Genomic DNA, 20,118 nt, shown 5'->3' on the forward strand with positions numbered 1-20,118 from the left:
CTGGCCTCACAGGGACAACAATTGTCCAGATGGCCAATCCTCCGTGTCGGTGGGTGGCAGGCAGCGAGTGGTGTGAAACAACTGATGACATTTATATCTAAGTAAAAGCTGCCGGGTGAATAACACCCATGCTGAAATTCAGAGCGAGTCTTCACAATGTGAAAAAGATCCTTTTGTCAGATTTTAAATGAAGATGTAAGCTGATCAGCAATTCAATATTAAAACTGCCCATTTTTGAATGGAGTCTGGTGTGGGCGGACGAGGTTCAGGAAGGCAGATTGTGTGCACATCTGATGACTATGTGTGTGCATGTGCGTGTGTGTGTGTGTGTGTGTGTGTGTGTGTGCATGTGTGTGCACGCACGTGTGTGTGTGTGTGTATGTGTGTGTGTGTGTGTGCACGCGTGTGTGTGTGTGTGTGTGTGTGCATGTGTGTGCACGCGCGCGTGTGTGTATGTGTGTGTGTGTGCACGCGCGTGTGTGTGTGTGTGTGTGTGTGTGTGTGTGTGCACGCGCGCGTGTGTGTGCGTGCGTGCGTGCGTGTGTGTGCACGTGTGTGTGTGTGTGTGTATGTGTGCGTGTGTGTGTGTGTGGAAAGCCATTTTTTTTTCAAACCTGAAAAAATCAAGTTTTAGTGAATTTCATGAACATCAGTTTAAATGTTCCTCTAAACTCGGCCACCGTCTGAAGACTTATCCATGCAATTCATTAAAGTTTTTTTAAATTCAAGTTTTTGTTTAATTTTATTGAATGAAATCTGCTCTGCCTTTCAGCACATCGTTTTTCAACTTTTGACCTCCTCCATAAAACTCTAAGAGTTATAATTAAAGTTCAAGGATATCCACTTAATTTTTCCTGCTGATTCAATATGAAAACTGTCGTTTGATCTGCACACATCGTTCGCAGACACACACTTTTTAAATGTACAAACGTCTTCAGGACCCTGTGAGAAGGTTCATCATCATCTGTGGAGAAGGACCAGAGCTGGCTGGTTAACAAAGGAACAAGACTGAGGTGATCGTTCACTCACAAATGCCTCTGAGGAAAAAGTAAACCTGATACTTTAAAGTAAGTCAAAGACAAAGTAAAACTAATACTAATAATGATCATTTATAATGATAGTTTATATCAGTGGTTCCCAATTTTGATGGGGCTCCCACACAAACGCAAAGCAGAAGATGAAGCATCGCCAAATATGCTTTATTTATTATTAATATTAATATTAAACCAACTCTGTTCCAAGCCAAAGACAAGAACATATGATGAAGCATGTCTTCCCTTTGGCTTCACCTGCACAAGTGCCAAGGTCGGTCTCCCCGACAGAATTGGTTTCCCCTGCGTCGGGAGCAGCGCTGGGCTCTCCAAATCACAGACAAACAGCATCCCACAGCTGTTTATGTTTTTAAACTGATTTTGCACAGAGAGACATTTTTTTAAATGTATTGATAGAAATGTTGAATATTATTACACAGTAATAACCAACCAAACAAAACAACTACAATAAAATAATTACACCATGAAGATGATTTGTTTTGTGTTTTTTTTATTGCAACCTGTAATTTATTGCAGTTTACATTTATTTGTTTAATTGTTTACTAAAGGTTTGAGGTGTGAAATAAACTGCAATGAAGTTTTAAAACAAAATATGGGTGTGTGTGGTTGGAGGATGTGTTTGTGTGGTGGCGGATTGTAAAATAAAAACAAAGGGTCCTAGCAAAAGAATTTGGGAAACCACTGATTCATATGCAGACGACTGTCTGATCTATGGTACAAACCTGCCGATAGATCCTCTTATTATACAATACTTTTGTTTTACCTTTCAGTGTAAAGCACCTTTGGGACGCTGGTTTAGCTTAGTAGGATGAGCAGGCGCCCGTAAGGCTGAGAGCGGTGGGCCCGGGTTTGAATCCAACCCGCGGCCCTTTGCCACACGTCTTCCCCTCGCCCTCCCTCTGCTTTCCTGTCAGTCTTCACTGTACCCGTCCAATAAAGCCAAAAAACAAAAAAAAGCATCTTAAGGCACTGTTGTTATGATTTGGCACTATATCAATAAAACTCAATTGAATATCTCTGACTTTAACACCTCAAACTGCTGATAAACTCTCATACTCAGGTAGTGTTCAGGAAATATTTCAAGAATATAAATGTGGAAGATCTCAGAAACTCTCCTGGAAAATTTCAGCCTCCCAAAGACAAGAAGAGGAAAGGAGAGCCGCGACTTTTAGACGTTCTAAAGATCTTTATTTATCAGAATCATCTAAAAAACTCTTCGTCATCCACGCTCGACAGAGCAGTGTGTGACGCAGCAACAACCAGCTGCAACATCGACAGTAAAAAGAATAATTATATCAGACGGACCTGACTGAGATTCATCAGAGCCAACAGTGTCCTGAGAAACGAGTGCAACGTTTCATAAATATGATAAACACATTTTTAGGTGTTTGTTTTGTTAATGCTGTGCTGTGAAAATGCAGCATGAATTCGTCTGCTGTGTTTGAGCTTACATAAGAGCGGCGCATGTAAGAGTTAACGTTGCTCTTCTGTAAGGGTTACGCTGCTGAGCTCATGAATGCATTATATCAATGAGGGTCCTCACAAACATAGATATACCAACGTGAGAGTGTGTTGAGGGGGCGGGACGAGGGGGCGGGGGGCACAGATGGTGGCTAAATATACCGATAACTGTCACAGGAAGAGGAAGTCATCCCTAAAAACAGACCACGACAAAGGCTGATAGTGTGTGTGTGTGTGTGTGTGTGTGTGTGTGTGTGTGTCGCTCATGTTTTGGGAACATTTAGGGACATAAATCTGTCACAGTTTGCTTCACTTTGCACAACAAAAAAGTCCTCAAATAGCAAAACAGCAACGTTTTATTTCTTTTGAAGTTTGGTTTGAGGTTGGAGTCACTGAGATGGAAACACCACCCTGTGTGTGTGTGTGTGTGTGTGTGTGTGTGTGTGTCATAAACATGCTGCTCATTAATTCTGTGTTTGGAGGAAGAAACAGATGCAGCAGTTTTGTCTCATTATGTAAAAGACACGCGCACACACACACACACACGCACACACAGAGACTTGTGTTTCTATCTCTGTGAAGACCCTCAGCACAGATGGTCCCCTCCTCATCCATCCAAACTGGACTCTGAGGCCGCGTCTGGACCTTTGCAGAAGGTCCAGATTATTACAAAAATGTGTCCACACAAAGACTGAAAGACTTTATACACACACATGCATGCATGCATGCACACACACTTCTCTGGTGATGTGGTTGTCATGGCAACGTGTTGGATGACAATTTTTGGCATTTAAATATTTTCACAGTTTGGAAATTTGGAATCTGTGTTTTTTCTTTCTAAAAAAGGGAAGATGGAAAAAACATACGAAAGGATGAGAAAAGGAAGGAGGAGAGGAGGAGAAAAGGGAGCGAGCAGGGAGCAGAAGGTGATGGAAGGAAGCACGTGAGAGACTAGGGAGGTGGGATGGAAGAAGAATAGCAGAGAGGAAAATAAGGACGAATAGGTGGAGGAGTGAAAGGAAGAAAGTGTGAAGCTGGAGAAAATAAAGAGAAGGAGAAAGGGAAAGGAAAAAATAGAAGAGAAAGAATAAAGGTGTGAGGCAGAGGAGGGAAGGAGCAGCCTGACAAAGAAGGATGTTTGTAAGAGGGTAAGGGGGGGAGAAAAACTAAAAAAGGGAAGTAAGGAAAATAAAGAGGAGGAAGAAGAAAGAAAGAAGACATGACAGAGGGAGGAAATGAGGGGAAAGGAGAGCACAGACCTTACCTTTGGTCATTTTGATGAGAAAAAAAAGACGCTTCCTGGATGATGTCACAGCTTTTTATTCCTCACCTCTTTATTCTTACTGCATGTGAACCTGTGACCTTTGACCTGTGACACACACACATGGACAGCAGGAGCTCATTTAAACCGGACGGCGTTTTTCCTTAGCTGAAAGTTTCGCGCTCGTCACTGAAAGTGCTTTCAGTGTTTTTTCAGACCAAACGTTACCGTCGGCGCGTTGTACTCGACCGCAGCGTGCTTGATGCTCAGAACGCCGTCTGCATGTCGAGCTGTCACGTTACCTGCTGACAGCGCGACTTGCGTGAGCGTTACCTGGATTTTGCTGATTAATAATGACTCTGAAGCAAAAAGGTTCAAATTTATTATCAGTAAAGAAAATAAGGAGAGAACACCTGAATGTCAGGATTCAGCTGCTGCACACACTTTGCTGCTTGTTACCCCGAAACCTGATGGGACATCGTCGTCAGCCCGCGGGGCGTCGGCGTGGATGCCCAACACTGTGAACAATAATCATAATAATAATTTGGATTTCTGTAGTGTCTTTCCAGAAACCCAAGAACACTTTACACAAGAATAGCAAAAAAAAAAAAAAAGTAACGGTAGAGTTTGAAAGAGTCCAAAATGACACCCAGATTTCAAACCTCAGTGGACGGTGAGATGTAGGGCCTCGGGGGCCACAGCGGGGGTCACAGAAACCAACACCTCTGTTTTACTACTGTTTAGCTTGGGTAGGTTAGTTGACATCTTTACTTTGATTTCATGCACACAGTTGACAAGTGACTGTGGGGGAAGCTGGGTTTAGGGTTTGTTACTGAGGCTACGTCCACGTGTACGCGGGAATTGTTGAAAACCACACGACTGAAAACAGAGATTTTTTAAAACTCCTGCCAGGGTGGAGGTTGTCGAAAACTCTGTTTTTGTGCTTAGTTGTGGACGAGGAAAACTAAGATTTAGTCACGCAGCGTCAAAGGTGTGCGCCGTTTTTGACGTCACGCTGTGCGCCACGTTATTGTTTGTATGGGATGAATTTCTACAATGGCTGATAGAGACAAAATACTGTTGCTGTTAATTTGACTATTTGCAGTTTTTACACACTTACATAAATTTACTTTTTTAAAAATTTAATTTATGCATGCTCTATGACTTTTGTTCGTTCCTAAGTTGTGAGTCTACACCAACTAAAATACTGTCTTTAGTATTAACATCTGAAATGATGAAGGCACTTGAAAACATTAGCTGCCTTTACAGAAAAACACTTTTCAGAAGTACTTCAGGTTTTGTGAGGGTACAAAACCCTGTTTAGTCTTTTCCTCCCAGGATTCTAGACTTCTGATTGGCCAAAATATGGACGGGATTTAAAAAAAAATGAAAACGGAAAATCTGCGTTTTCAAAATACCCGTGTACATGTGGACGTAGCCTGAGATAAAGTTGTTTATCATCAGCATAGGAATGGAAGCAGAGACCATGGTGACAGATGATCTGACTCAGAACCTTGGGGCACTCCGTGGTTAACTGGTGCAGAGGTAAAGCGGGAGTCTACCATGTGGACAAACTGTGTTGTGTTGGAAAGATACGCCTGAAACCAGGACAGTACAGAACCAGTGATTGGGTCAGACATGAGAGAAGGATGGGGTGAGAAATGGTGTTGAAGGCTGCAGAGAGGTCCAGGAGGATGAGGATGCAGATGTGGCCAGCTGCAATAAGGAGGTTGTTAGAAAGCCCACTGTTTATATGTTATTTGCTTGGTTGAAGTGTTATGGTTTGTTTATAAATAAGTGTTTGTGCTGTGGAAATTGATATGTCCTACGTCATTGAACTCACCATATCTACGCTGACGCTCCTTGAATGCACCACTCTGTGCCGTGTGCTGCTAGTCTGCCTTTGTAGCTGCTAATAGCCAGCCTTTTTCCTTTTGTCCTCTCACCAGCATCTCGTGGGTTTTGGTTTATTGCTGTGTGTGAATGCCAGAAGGTGGGTTCTGTTTACATGATGTTCTGTATGTCAGATGCTATTGTGTGTATTTGTTCCCTCGTGACTATGCTAATGTTATCCTATGCTAATACGCTAATATGCTAATAAGCTACTAAGCTAGTTAATGCTAATTGTAAGTCTTGCGTAATTGTTGAAGTTGTTAATGTTATATATGAGTGCTGAATACAGTTCCTTGTGCTATCTCTGTGCTAGAATAATGTCTGGGCATGTTGAATGTTTTATGTGTACTGTACTGATAGTTGCTTTATGTATCGTTACTACAGACCACAGCTGAATAAATCTCCTAAACTTGGAAGCTGCCTCCGTGTTCTTTGACCGGAACACACCCACCATACCTTGCCGCTCTAAATCAAATCAGCTAACTCCCGGAGACAACATTCTCTCCATTTTATGGTCCTTCGAGCCGGATTAGAGTACTGATCAAGGTATGGAACAGACAGATGTCCAGGCTGACTCAGCACCCCCACGTGTTTCGCAGAGAGAGCGACGGCCACCTGCTTACCTGAACGATTATGAGGTTTCAACACTCCCTCTTGAGGGACAAACCCAAACCACGCAACCGGCTACCGCTTCCCAGTGTTCACATGGAGGTAAAACACGCTCATCCCAGAGGAGCTCCAGCTCCAGGTCCACAAGGGCATCACGCTCGTCGATAGGCAGATTCCCTTCCCACGCATTATCAGAACTGGAAACAGCCCAGCTCGAAGAGCGAGTAAAGCAGATGGAACTTGAGGAATTCCAACAGCACCTAGAAGAGGATCAACAAGTCGAATATGAATGTCAACGACTTCAAGCTCAAGCCAGAGAGGCCCAGCAGCTACAGGAAGAAGCCATTAGAACCCAAGAGGCGTTGACCAGACAGCTGGAGAGGCGACGACAGCTAAAGAAGAGGGTAAACGAGTTGGAGATAGCCAAGATGGTTACTTCTCTCCTTAAAGAGAAAGCACAAGAACCCAGCGGTTCCAGAGTCTCACCATGCCCATCGGAGGATAGGAATTCGAGCACCCATGCAGCCCTACCTTCAGTCGGTCCTGTGCGTCGGTCTCCCGAACCGCTAGTCATTCAACCCTCAACACTTACCGTGACTCAGCCTCCAGCGCCCATGGTAGCTCCACCTCCAGTAACCATGGCCTCGCATCTATTGCATTCTCAGTGCACGCCCCAAGTGCTGCACCCAACTGTTCCAGCTGGACTTCGGTCTACTACCTTTGCACCTGATACATCTTACCAGGCATCTACTCCATTCTCAGGTCAGCCATCGCAGTATGCTCGTGCAGCCTGCAGCAACCCTGCCGAAGCAGAGTTATTTTGCACACCTAAGTCCGAGCTACCGACAGCTAATGCGTACCCTTTCCTCGCCACAGGGTATGGCATTCCCAAGCCTATGATTCCCTCCTTTGAGAGTGGCCGTGAAAGTGACTTTGCCTTATTGAAAATGGCCCTTGACAACCTGTTGAACAGTCATCCACACCTGAATGAGCAGTATAAATATCAAGTGCTGCTTGGGCACCTACAGCTACCTAGTGCAATCCAGCTAGCTAAGGCATACATGCATGACCCAACGCCGTACACCACGGCCATGCACGCCCTGCAGGACAAGTATGGGCAACCCCGTCAGCTCGTCCAAAGTGAATTGGGCATCATTCTGAATGCTCCAGCTATCAAATTCGGCGACGCAGAAGCCTTTGATGCATTTGCCTTGTCTATCCAATCTCTAGTAGGGATGCTTAGGACACTGGAGGGCCAGAACGGCTTTGAGCTAAGATGTGGGTCTCATGTCGACCGACTACTGAGTAAGATGCCACCCAGTTATCGCGATGGGTTTGTAGAGCATTGCCTGAACCAAGGCATTCTTCGGACAGGTACTGACCAAACCTATACCCTGCCTGATCTGAGTTCCTGGCTGCAGATGAAATCCCAAGCGAAGCGCATCGCAGGTAGAGCTGCTTCACTCTATAGTCCTGAAGCTTATAAGCCAATCAAGAAAGACCAGCGTCTTCCCAATAAACCAAAGGAGAAATCGACAGCCTTCTTCCTGACTTCCCGGGAAACCCCCCGCTCAGAAGGGAGTTCTGTCCGACCAAAGTCCTCATCCAGACCAAAGCCATACTGTCCCCGCTGCGAGAATAAGGAGCATTTCCTGAACACTTGTGTAGAGTTTAAGAAACTGACCACTGACCAGATGGTGAGGTGGTTAACTGATGAACAGCGGTGCTGGAAATGTGGAAGAACTCACCAGCCGGAGGTTTGCACCCTCAAACGACCCTGTAATACCTGCAGAGAGCAACACCTGACTGTACTGCATGATGCGGTCCAGCAGATCCAGAAGAATGTGCTCATGATGACTGCTCCGACTACAACAGTGTACTTGGATAGGCCAAACCGTTCCCCCAAGGTGATGCTGAAGGTTGTAAAGGTCTTGCTGTACAACAGGGACCAAACATTGGAGACTCATGCAATACTTGATGATGGCTCCGAACGAAGCATCATTTTACCACAAGCTGTTCGACGCTTAAAGCTCACCCCAGAGCCCGAGACACTTACCCTGCGGACCGTCCACCAAGAGGTAGTGCAGCTTCGTGGCGCCTCAGTTTCCTTCCAAGTGTCCTCCCCCTACAAACCTGGGGAGAAGTATCATATACAGAAGGCATTCACCGCCGATGCCCTTGGTCTCTCAGAACATTCCTATCCGGTGAGGATTCTACAACGCCGCTATAAACACCTGCGTGACTTACCTCTGCCTTTGGTAGATCATGTTCAACCTCTGCTGCTTATCGGCTCCGACATGCCTCATCTCCTGGCACCTACAGAACCAGTTCATCTGGGCCCGACAGGGGGACCCATCGCCGTCCATACCAAGCTTGGTTGGTCGCTCCAAGGTCCCATCAGTATTGACCAGACTCCTGCAACTGAGCAGCAGTGCCTGTTCACAGCAACAGTTGTGCCAAACAGTGAGCTTTTCAGGAATGTTGAGCGTCTCTGGCAGATTGATACGCTGCCTTATGTGAGCGAGAAGCAGGTAACCCGATCGAAGCAAGATCAGCAAGCTCTAAACCTACTCCAGACATCCACCATCAGGGTCACTGTCGATGGGACACAGAGGTATGCCACACCACTGCTTCGTCGCACCAACTCCGCCACACTTCAAGCTCCTATGGAAGCAGTCTTGCCAAGTCTGCGCAGCACAGAGAGGAGACTTGTCAAAGACCCACAACGCGCCGAAGTATATTGTCAGGAGATTCAGAAGCTAGAGAAGTTGGGCTATGTAGCTGTGGTGCCACATGAGATAGCTGGAACCACTGCGGAGTCCTGGTTCATACCTCACCACATGGTGCGACACAATAACAAGGACAGGATCGTCTTTGACTGCTCTTTCCAGTATGAAGGGAAGTCTCTCAACTCTATTCTCCTCCCTGGACCTGCCTTAGGTCCATCGTTGCTAGGAGTTCTTCTTCGGTTTCGACAGTATCCAGTTGCTGTGAGTGGCGACATCAAAGGTATGTTCCACCAGATACGCCTTTTGCCAGCAGACAAACCAGTGCTACGCTTCCTCTGGCGGGACATGAAGAGGGATGAAGAGCCGAAGATCTATGAATGGCAAGTGCTGCCATTTGGCACGACATGCAGTCCTTGCTGCGCCATCTATGCATTGCAGCAGCATGTCCGGGACACTTGTAGGTCCAATCATGACCTCGTTGATTGTGTAGAGCAGTCGTTCTACGTGGATAACTGCCTCCGCAGCACCCACTCCCAAGAGGAAGCTAAGGCCCTAGTCGACAGTCTGCGCCAGCTGCTCCACACCGGGGGCTTTGAGATGCGTCAATGGGCCAGCAACATCCCTGCTGTCATTGAACATCTTCCATCCGATGTCAGATCTGAGAGTAGTGACCTATGGCTCTCTCAGTCTAGCACAGACCTTTGGGAGCCAGCTCTGGGACTGACATGGGATTGCCTTCGTGACTCCTTCAAATACAGACATCAAATGGGGGAGAGAACTGAACCCACACTGAGGAACGTCTACAAAACACTTGCGTGTCAGTACGATCCGCTAGGTTATATAGTACCATTCACCACACGGGCCAAGATTCTGGTACAGGATCTTTGGAAGGAGCAGCTCGGCTGGGACGACCCGATCCAGCCACCTAGCCTTCGTGACAGATGGCTTGCCTGGGAAAAGGAGATTCCTGATCTTATCCACGTGGAAGTCCCCAGATGTTATGCACCAGCATCTGCTGATTCATCTGCTTCAAGTAGAGATCTTCACATCTTTTGCGACGCTTCCGAGAGAGCATATGGGTCTGTCGCTTACCTGCGGACAGAAACTGCTCAGAAGGAAGTCTATGTCGCCTTTGTGATGGCTAGATCCCGGGTGGCTCCAAAGAAACAGCTGTCCATGCCGCGGTTGGAACTGAGTGCCGCTCTCACTGGTGCACAACTAGCTGGTCTCCTTCAAGCTGAGCTCACGCTGCCCATTCGAAAGGTCGTTCTCTGGTCGGACTCCACTACCGTTCTCCACTGGATCAAGTCAGAATCTTGCAGCTATAAAGTTTTTGTGGGCACGCGGGTGGCAGAGATCCAGAGTCTTACAGATGGGAGTACCTGGAGATATGTGGATAGTGCGAATAACCCTGCTGATGACATTACCCGGGGCAAGACCTTGAGGGAGCTGTCACGACCACACCGGTGGCACCAAGGCCCTGAATTTTTATGTCGATCCGAGGAGCATTGGCCGACCAGCCCACCAGCATATCCAGAGCCAGAGGATGGCGAGCTGAAGAAATCATATTTCTGTGGACAGGTTAGGGTCAACTCCTGCCCTCAACTTCCTGAAATCAGCATGTTCTCCACCTGGAAGGATCTCATCAAGACAACAGCGCGGTCCCTACATGGGGCGGCTGACCCAAACTCAAGCTCGCCCAGTGAAGCAGACGATTACATCAAAGCTGAGATACTCCTCCTGATGAAGGCTCAGTCAGAATCATTCCCGGAGGAGGCCAAGGCACTTAGGTCTGGCAGACCATTGCCAACCAACAGCCGTTTGAACTCCTTATCACCCGAATATGATAAGGATACGGAACTCATCAGAGTTGGTGGAAGGTTACGAAGGGTTGAGCAGCTGGAGCTAGACACCATCCACCCAATCATACTAGACCCAAAACATCCTCTGACTAAGCTCATCATCCAGGATTTTGATGAGACCCTCCTTCATCCTGGACCAGAAAGAGTGTTGGCTGAACTACGTCGCCGGTTCTGGATCCTCCGGGGGAGGGAAGCAGTCAGACGGTATCAGAGGGACTGCAGGCAGTGTCAGGCTTGGCGTGCCAATCCTTCCATCCCGAAGATGGCAGATCTGCCACCAGCTCGTCTGCGACTGTATAAACCACCCTTTTATTCGACTGGAGTCGATTGTTTCGGACCCTTTACTGTGAAAATTGGACGTCGAACAGAGAAGCGTTGGGGCATAGTCTTCAAGTGCATGACGACCCGTTGTGTGCATCTGGACCTCCTCGAGAGTCTTGACACTGACTCCTTTCTGATGTCGTTAAGGCGCTTCATTGCCAGAAGAGGCAAACCTTTTGAGCTCCTGTGTGACAACGGGACAAATTTTGTCGGTGGAGCCCGAGAGCTCCATGAGGCCTTTGAGACCATGGCGCCTCAGTTGAAGGAGCGTTTGGCAGAGCAGCAGATTGCTTTCCGTTTCAACCCTCCCAGTGCTCCTCACTTCGGTGGCGCCTGGGAGAGAGAGGTCAGGTCCGTGAAAACTGCTCTTAAGGTCGTACTCAAGGAGCAGACGGTCCCTGAAACTGTGCTTCGTACGGTCCTTGTGGAAGTGGAGGGCATCGTAAATGCTAAGCCTCTCGGCTACGTCTCATCAGACATAGCAGATCCAGACCCCATCACACCTAACATCCTGCTTATGGGACGCTATGATGCATCACTCCCTCAAGTGGTTTACGATCCCAGCAACCTTATCGGAAGTCGCAGATGGAGACATAGTCAAGTTCTTGTCGACCATTTCTGGTCCCGATTCACCCGTCACTACCTGCCTATCTTGCAAGAGAGACAGAAGTGGCAGAAGGAGGCGGAGTGTCTCAAACCGGACCAAGTGGTGCTCATAGTTGATCCTCAGCTCCCAAGAGCTTTATGGCCTGTTGGTAAGGTAACGACTACTTACCCTGGAGCTGATGGACGCATCCGGACTGCTGCCGTTAAGGTCAAAGATCGAACGTATATTCGACCAGTAGCCCGCTTGGTCTCACTCCCTATGCTTGAAGATGATAAGGATCCACATACCTAAGTGGCCTTTCCACCTTGGATTCGACTGTCTGTGCAGACAGTCGGGGCGGCTGTGTTAGAAAGCCCACTGTTTATATGTTATTTGCTTGGTTGAAGTGTTATGGTTTGTTTATAAATAAGTGTTTGTGCTGTGGAAATTGATATGTCCTACGTCATTGAACTCACCATATCTACGCTGACGCTCCTTGAATGCACCACTCTGTGCCGTGTGCTGCTAGTCTGCCTTTGTAGCTGCTAATAGCCAGCCTTTTTCCTTTTGTCCTCTCACCAGCATCTCGTGGGTTTTGGTTTATTGCTGTGTGTGAATGCCAGAAGGTGGGTTCTGTTTACATGATGTTCTGTATGTCAGATGCTATTGTGTGTATTTGTTCCCTCGTGACTATGCTAATGTTATCCTATGCTAATACGCTAATATGCTAATAAGCTACTAAGCTAGTTAATGCTAATTGTAAGTCTTGCGTAATTGTTGAAGTTGTTAATGTTATATATGAGTGCTGAATACAGTTCCTTGTGCTATCTCTGTGCTAGAATAATGTCTGGGCATGTTGAATGTTTTATGTGTACTGTACTGATAGTTGCTTTATGTATCGTTACTACAGACCACAGCTGAATAAATCTCCTAAACTTGGAAGCTGCCTCCGTGTTCTTTGACCGGAACACACCCACCATACCTTGCCGCTCTAAATCAAATCAGCTAACTCCCGGAGACAACATTCTCTCCATTTTAGAGGTCATTGGTTATTTTAATGAGAGCAGCCTCAGTGCTGTGGTGTGTTCTAAAGCCAGATTGGAAGGATTGATGGTCTGACATATGTTACTGAGAGAGGGAAGGTTGCAAATTGTTAGTAGTTGTTAAAGTCGTCAGGGTCCAGACCTGGTTCTTGAGGATGGGAGTCACTGAGGTGGCTTTGAGGGTCCCGCTCCTGACTCCAGCGAACAGTTGATGATGTAAACTGTAAGGGGGCACAGAGTAGGCAGACATGCTCTGACCAATGTTGTCTGCACAAGGTCCAGGGTGCATGTGGAGGCTTTGGACTGAAAGGTCCACTTGGTGACCTGAGAGGACTTCACAGAGAAAAAAGAGGAGAAGGAGCAACGAGGTAGATGTGCTACAGAGGGAATGACATCCTGAAACTGATGTACGAGGAGCTGCCGATGGATGGCACTAACTTTTTCTTAGAAGCAGTGCAGGAACTTGTGGCAGGTCAGTGGCACCTGGAGGATGAGGTGGATGAAGTAGGTGAAGTAGTCGGTTGATGGTGGAGAACAGCAGTCTGGGATGGCTTTGCTGCTGGTGAATGGTGAGTTTTGGCCTGAGAGAGCTGCTTTGTAGGACCTCACATGATCTTTATAAGGCTCAAGCGGACACTGAGACCAGATCTTTTCTACGGCCTCTCAAGTCGGCAGTTGTGCAGTGAAATATGGGGCGGGGCAGGTAAAAAAGAGAGGTTGAGTTTTGAGGGGGACAAGAGAGTTTATACTGCTAATGGTCAGCAAGCGTATCAACCATGGTGTTGGGTGGGTCTGAGACCAAGTGGGTTGCTATGAGATTGTTCAGGGCCAATGTACTGACAGCCTTAATGTTCATGTATGTAATTGTGAAGAGATATAAACTAATATACTATTGTATATTAGTAGTAAAGTAGTGAAGTAGTGTATTGTAATATACTATTGCTGCAGACTCCTAAATGGGGAAGTTACACAGGAAGCCTGCAGTTCTATTTTCTCTCTTCCTGTATGTGCTCTCTGAATAAAGACTCTTTCTTTTTATTGCACAGTGCGAGTCTCCCTGAGTCTCGACCGTGTACACGTTAAACCTGTCCAAGCGTTTTTATTCCGACCTGAGTTGCAATATAGGAAAACTCCTGACAGTAATGGTATATTTAGTGCACAGCCTACGCACTGGAACAGGAACAGGAAGCAGCATGGTCCAGCCACTCCAGATTGGAAGGAGTAGTGCTGGTGGAGAAAACCAGATCAAGGGCGTGACCTCTGCTGTGGGTTCGACCTTTAACATGCAGCGTGAAATTGAGACAGTCCAGCAGTGAAATCTCAGGTGAATGAAGACCTGCTGGAGTGGACATGAATATTGAAGTGACCAAGTAGGAGTAGCTGGAGACGAGGAGCAAGCGGAGGTGAGAAGCTCAGACACCTCAGAAAGACCTGGAGCTGTGTTGACCCAGCCAGGGTGACAGTACACTAATCTTGGGGGAGGGGCTTGAGTGAAGTGTCTCTGTTAGGCAAAGGATGTCGACCTTCCTGTCAGTAATGACATCGTTTTATTTGAGCGGACATTCAGCAGCATGAAAGATGCTGTTGGCAGCTGATGTTGAGACAGATGTGTGCTGTGGTTCCTTTAGCTTTGTGGTGGTGTGAACACAACAACACGAGAATGAGGCAACGCGGGATTTCAGATCGATGCCATGGGTGCATCTAATAAAAATTTCAGACAAGGTTCAAATTGCAATGAACCTCAGCCTCAAGGTCAGAGGTCAAGTTTTCTGAAAATCTTTTTCAAACCATTAACACTGGACGCTCCCAGTATCTTTGTTTCATTTTCTCAAATCCCAGTTTGCCTCCAAAATGTGTGTGTGTGTGTGTCTCCGCCCACACATGTGCGAGCAGCGTTATTCATACATTATGTAAAACACTGATCGGTGTTTCTGCTCACAATGAAACGTGAGATTGTTTTGAGCTGCACATTTTATTCATCAAAATCGTAAGAATCATAATAATAAAATAAAACAACAACTTCCGTCTCTTGTGACTCTTTTTTTTTTACCGTGGACATGTTCCACAGGAAGCATTGGGGTGAGCTGATCTGACTGTGGAAAAATGTTTTGGGGATTGAACAACGACACAGGCGACAGACAGAAATGAGCCTCAGCCTGAAGCTCATTAATGTGCTGCTCTACTGCACGGCCCTGCGTAGCTCTGAAAATATCAGTCTAAGAAAAGCATTAATAAAGAAACATTTTATCACAAAAAATTAAATAGAAATTTAGAAAAAAATAGTGATGAAATAAAGTAAAATAAAAATAAACAGGTAATAATTTATTTCAAGAAAAAAATGTATAATTTTCAAGAAATAAAATCCCTGAAAAATGCAACAAAATTTCCTGGAAAATAATTTTTAAAATGACCAAAAAAGTCATATAAAAATGAAATAATATGAAATAATAAAAAAGTCCAGTGTAGTCATTCATTTACATAGATGAATCTATAATCTGTATTTTTCCTTATTGTTAGTGGTTTAGACACAGAACCCTGCTGTCTCTGCACAGCTGTTTAACCAGCTCTGCAAAAGCAGATGGTTATAAGCTAAGATGATGTCAGCTAATGTTAGCCTCAGGTGTCCTAAAAATCACACTTTACATCTCTCAGAGACCGTGATTACAATCTCAAATCGTCTCAAAATCCAACAGACAATTTCACTAACAGCAGCTAACAGAGTCTAACAGCAGCTAACAGAGTCTAACAGCAGCCAACAGCAGCTAACAGCTGTGTTTACCGACACAAAAGCCAGCTGTCGTCGGTCAGCAGTGATCTTTTCTGACTCATCGACTCATATCAGACTCACTTTGCTATCTGAGCACACTCTATACATGTGACTCTGGGGTAAAAACGTAAAGTACTGCAACTATTTAATTCACCGTATCCATTTTTTATTTCCTATTTTATTGCAAAGTGGTGAAATTATTCACATATGTTAAAATTAAGTGTTTTTTTATACAACATTAGCAGGGTAAAAGGGTACAGTCTAACTCTACTGTATCTCTTTAATGATTAAAACATGTTTGTTCTGTAGCAGCCAGTTTTGACTAGGACTTGAATTTGGAGGGTAAGAAAGCAGAGCTGACTATACTGACATCAAACTATAACTTTAAGATAAATGGATGGATAGAGATTGGAAAATTGCTAATAAATAAATGTCTTGAGGCTTGAAGCAGTCCCAGCTTGGCCCTAATCGCTGGATCTCAGATTTTCACAGTGCAAGCGTCACGTTTCTGAACAGCTAGCTCTGTGAGATCAGAAGAAGCTGCTGTGCTCTGGAGGAAAACCAAAGCAGGCTGCTCTCACAGCGTCTTTGTGTAAATCTGAAGCTTCCTCAGACTTTGCTTCCTTTTTGTTTGACTTTAACAAAGACCTGTTTCTGCGTGCAGCCGGCTGCTTGTACCTCTGACAAAGCTCAATTTTCACTCTGACTAATGAGAAGCAGCTTCTGTAATGAATCCATGTCTGCTCAGAGCTTTCTGCTCGTTTAGCAGCGTTTCATGATCCCCTCCTCCTCTTCTCCACTCTCCCACGGTTTTAACCAGTTTCTAAAAGCACAACTCAACATCAGCCTGTCGGGTGGATGCAGATTATTTTCTGTTTGCAGGATCAAAGACACAAATCAGAAAAACTAAAGGAGGTCTCGTGTACTCTGTGTTGTTTGTCCATTTGTACAGATTTAAATTAACCCAGTGCTCCCAGTGCACCAGTTTGGAAACAGTTTGCTTCTCTGGTTCTTTCTTCTCTGAGGGGAAGCTTTGGCTTTGAAAGCTCCACCGCCCGCTGCTCTGATCATTGCTTTCTGTTCCTGAGAGTCTCACGTTTCCACCTCGTGTGTTTTTACCTTTAGACTGAAAAGTCTCAGATGTTGTTGCAAGAATCACGATGGAAGGTGGTCCAGACATTCACGGTCTCCTCAGGATTATTCTTCTGATTAATGTTTGAGCTCCACAAGGAGGCGCTGTCCTCTGTGAGGCTGAGGTGGAGATTCTTTGCATGCTTTCTTGTCATGGTAGGAGAGATTGTTCATGTTAGAGTATGTTAACGTGTTTGTGCTCTTTCTCTGTCTATCAAAAAGTAATATCAAACTGCCATTTTTGGCTAAAAGTTTTTAATTGATCGTTTTTAGACAAAAAAAGCATCTGTGAGAGCTTTCAGTCAGGTTTTAGGCCCTTCAACAGTTATGAGTCAGCGCTTTTGAAACTAACAAATGATATTCTGCTTGATTCTGATGATTCTATCTTAGTTCTGCTGGACTCACTGTGCTAATGAAACACCAGCAGAAGTCGAGGGTTTAAGATCTAAATCTTATGTTAAGCTCAGAACTGGAGTTCCACAGAGGTCTGTCACAGAGTCTGTTCTTCTTTCCTTCTACATGGACCCTGCAGGCCAAAATGATCCATCAAGCATCTCTAGATGACTGACAACTGTGAATCCTGGTTATAAAAAACTGCATGGCCTTCAGGTTCTCACAGTTTTAACAAAGGTTCAAACTTTGGGATAATCTTTGGCACAAACCTGAAATTTGCCAAACAAATGAATGTTTTGGTCCAGACCAGTTCTTTTCAAGTCCTTTCTAAAACAACCAGATCTGGAAAGGGTTCACTCTGCAATGCAGAGTTAGCAGTGGCTCTCTGTGCAGAGTTCAGTATACACTTAATTTAAACCTTTAAATGGTCTACACCTGCATATGAGGTAGATTTGTTGTACACTCCAGATCCCTAATGTCTGCTTCCTGCTCACCATCCTGCTGCTGAAGCTTATGTTAAAAGTGTGCTGTGTCTTTAAGTGTAAGTCTTTGGGATGGAGGACGGGTTCCTGTAGTGTCATTTTATCCTGCGTGAATTTTTAGTCTTGGATTCATTTATTTATTTAGCTGTAAAGCACATTGGTTTAAACCCACTGTATGAAGCAAGAACTTACTAAGTATAATCAATGACAGAACAACAATCCAAACAAAACAACACAAATTTAGATTTGTGTTTAGATTCTGATATTTTCATCACACAAAAAGTGCTTCATAAATTAAACTGTGTAGAAGAAGTAAAAGAATTCACATCAGGTTGATGCTGACTGTTGGAGCTGTTGATGAGTAAACTGTAAGAATTATACAACAAACCTTTAGAGATTATGATATCGTATCCGTCTCCCTTGTAATTAGCCAAGCCTACACTCTGAACCATCAGTGTAAAAAAGAAACAATGCTTAACGTAAAGAAGTGTGAAAAATATTAAAATATTTTTTTAATGAACACCCCAAACTTTTATTCATCAAAGAAGTTCAAAGTGAACAGGAAACAGGAGGCACACATATAAATTTGGACATTTGTAAATTGTATATAATGTTTCAGAGGAAGTTTAAAGGCAGATGGTGATGAAGTACAAACTGGTGGAGAGCCGTGCTGGTTTGTTGATCTGGTTGTTTAAAGCAGAGCCCCTCACTCAAGCTGCTGAATGTGGCTCATAAGTAAATCTGTGCATTCAAACAACAGTGTCATCTGCATAAAAGTGTACATTTGCATCAGCTACATGATGTGAATATTCATAAAGTATCTCATTTTTTGACCCCACCTGTGAAAGCTCGTGTTACTTCACACCGTGCCGTTAAACCTGCTGTGTGTACAGTTGTCCCTGGTGTTTGCTGTATTTTGTTCAGTGTCTGCTGGTCTCGTGTGAGTCCACCACTTCTCTGAACTGTGCTGTGTGAGGCTCACAAACCTGCCAGTCCTTTTCATCACTTTTAAAAAGCTCTCTCTCTCTTTGTCTCTGCGGTAGTCGCTCACCCACGCACTTCTTTTTGTTGTTCTGTCACTCTCTGTCCACCTTCTCAGTTATTAACATGGTAAAAACATTTTTCTCTGCTCTGACCTGTGATTCCTCCTCTAATGAGCACACCGTGGGCTCACGTCTCTCCTGTTTGATGTCTTAGGTCCTGTTTGATGCTCTGGAGCTCTGAGACTCCCCTGAAAGCAGCAGCGGCGTGTTTATGTGCTCTTTACTGACACAAATGACTCATATTATTTAAGACTGCGTAACAGTTGGTTTTGTTCATGAACATTGTCCACACTATATGAATTTCTTGAATAATTATTCAGTATAAGCTATGGAATAATGAATCTTAGTTAATTATTTTCCTCTTCAAAGTATATTTGATGGCATAATTAAAATAGATGATTAACAGTCTTCAGCACCACGGACAGAGACATGGTTCACGTTACAAAACTGATAGAAGAAGGAAAGACGACGTGACGGCTTCGTGAGGACTTCTCAGGTGCTTCTGATGCTCGTCCATAAACAGCAGTGATGCAGTGTGTGTGTGTGTGTGTGTGTGTGTGTGTGTGTGTGAGAGAGAGAGAGAGATTAGCCTAATGATCATTATAATTTGCAATTACAGCCTCAGTTCCTGTGTGTGTGTGTTTATCTCACCATTCAACATAATAATCACCACCATCTGGTGTGTGTGTGTGTGTGTCTCTGTGTGTGTACGAGGCACAGCGGGGTTAATTCATGTGTGTGTGTGTCTTTCTGTCCCTGTGTGGACACATTTCGTTCCAAGTTGTTATGGGGACGTCTCTGCGTTGCGGGGATGTTAGGGCGGTCCTCACAACTTTAAGTAAACAGTTAATCTGCTGTTTAACATGCTGTTTCTCAGTGACATGTCGCCCTCTGAGCTGATGTGTAGCGATGATTTTACAGTCACAAAATGATGCTCAGTGATAATCATCAAAGATCTGCAACTTCAGCCGCCTGATTTAATAAAATCCTCTAAAATCCACCTGCGATCAGAATACTAGGGGATCGAAGATGACTAAAATCCCTGTAAAATCAGACAGCGGTGTAACTTGTAGCATCAACACTGAAACTTTAATCTGAAAACTCTTTTTAATGGTGCTATCTGAACAAACAGCACCATAACTCATCTGAAAGGCAGATTTCCTGTTTTAGGTTCCTGAAGACGTTTCACTTCTCATCTGGAAGTTCCTTCACTTCTAAAAGCGGGTGGAGACATAGTGGGGCTGTTAGTCATTAGCATCGCATGACTCACATCACATGTCATGAGGACAAAAAACTCACACAGCAAAATGACTTCATCAGCTAATGTTACATCCTCACATTCTCAGATTCATGCGTGTAGCTAACTTACAGCTAGCTTGCGTTCTAACAGTATTACTAATAACTCACAGATGACTTCAGCAGCTAATCGATGATGCTAACCTTTATTTAATGTCACACAGTATTGGTTTTGGCCATGATCAGCTT

At 44.9% G+C, this 20,118-nt stretch overlaps 2 protein-coding genes across 4 annotated transcripts in view; both read left to right on the forward strand.

The window, feature by feature from the left end:
- prkg1b (protein kinase cGMP-dependent 1b) overlaps nt 1-20,118 on the forward strand; it is a 74,910-nt gene that overhangs the window by 15,162 nt on the left and 39,630 nt on the right. The window lies entirely within an intron of this gene.
- LOC109203193 (uncharacterized) lies at nt 5,497-12,110 on the forward strand. The gene is made up of 2 exons (XM_019362385.2): nt 5,497-5,767; nt 6,052-12,110. Exon 2 carries the CDS (start codon nt 6,216-6,218, stop codon nt 12,084-12,086), a length of 5,871 nt encoding a protein of 1,956 aa, XP_019217930.1. The 5' UTR covers nt 5,497-5,767; nt 6,052-6,215; the 3' UTR covers nt 12,087-12,110.

Source organism: Oreochromis niloticus, linkage group LG8, assembly GCF_001858045.2.
Source record: "Oreochromis niloticus isolate F11D_XX linkage group LG8, O_niloticus_UMD_NMBU, whole genome shotgun sequence".
In the NCBI taxonomy this organism is placed as follows: Eukaryota; Metazoa; Chordata; class Actinopteri; order Cichliformes; family Cichlidae; genus Oreochromis; species Oreochromis niloticus.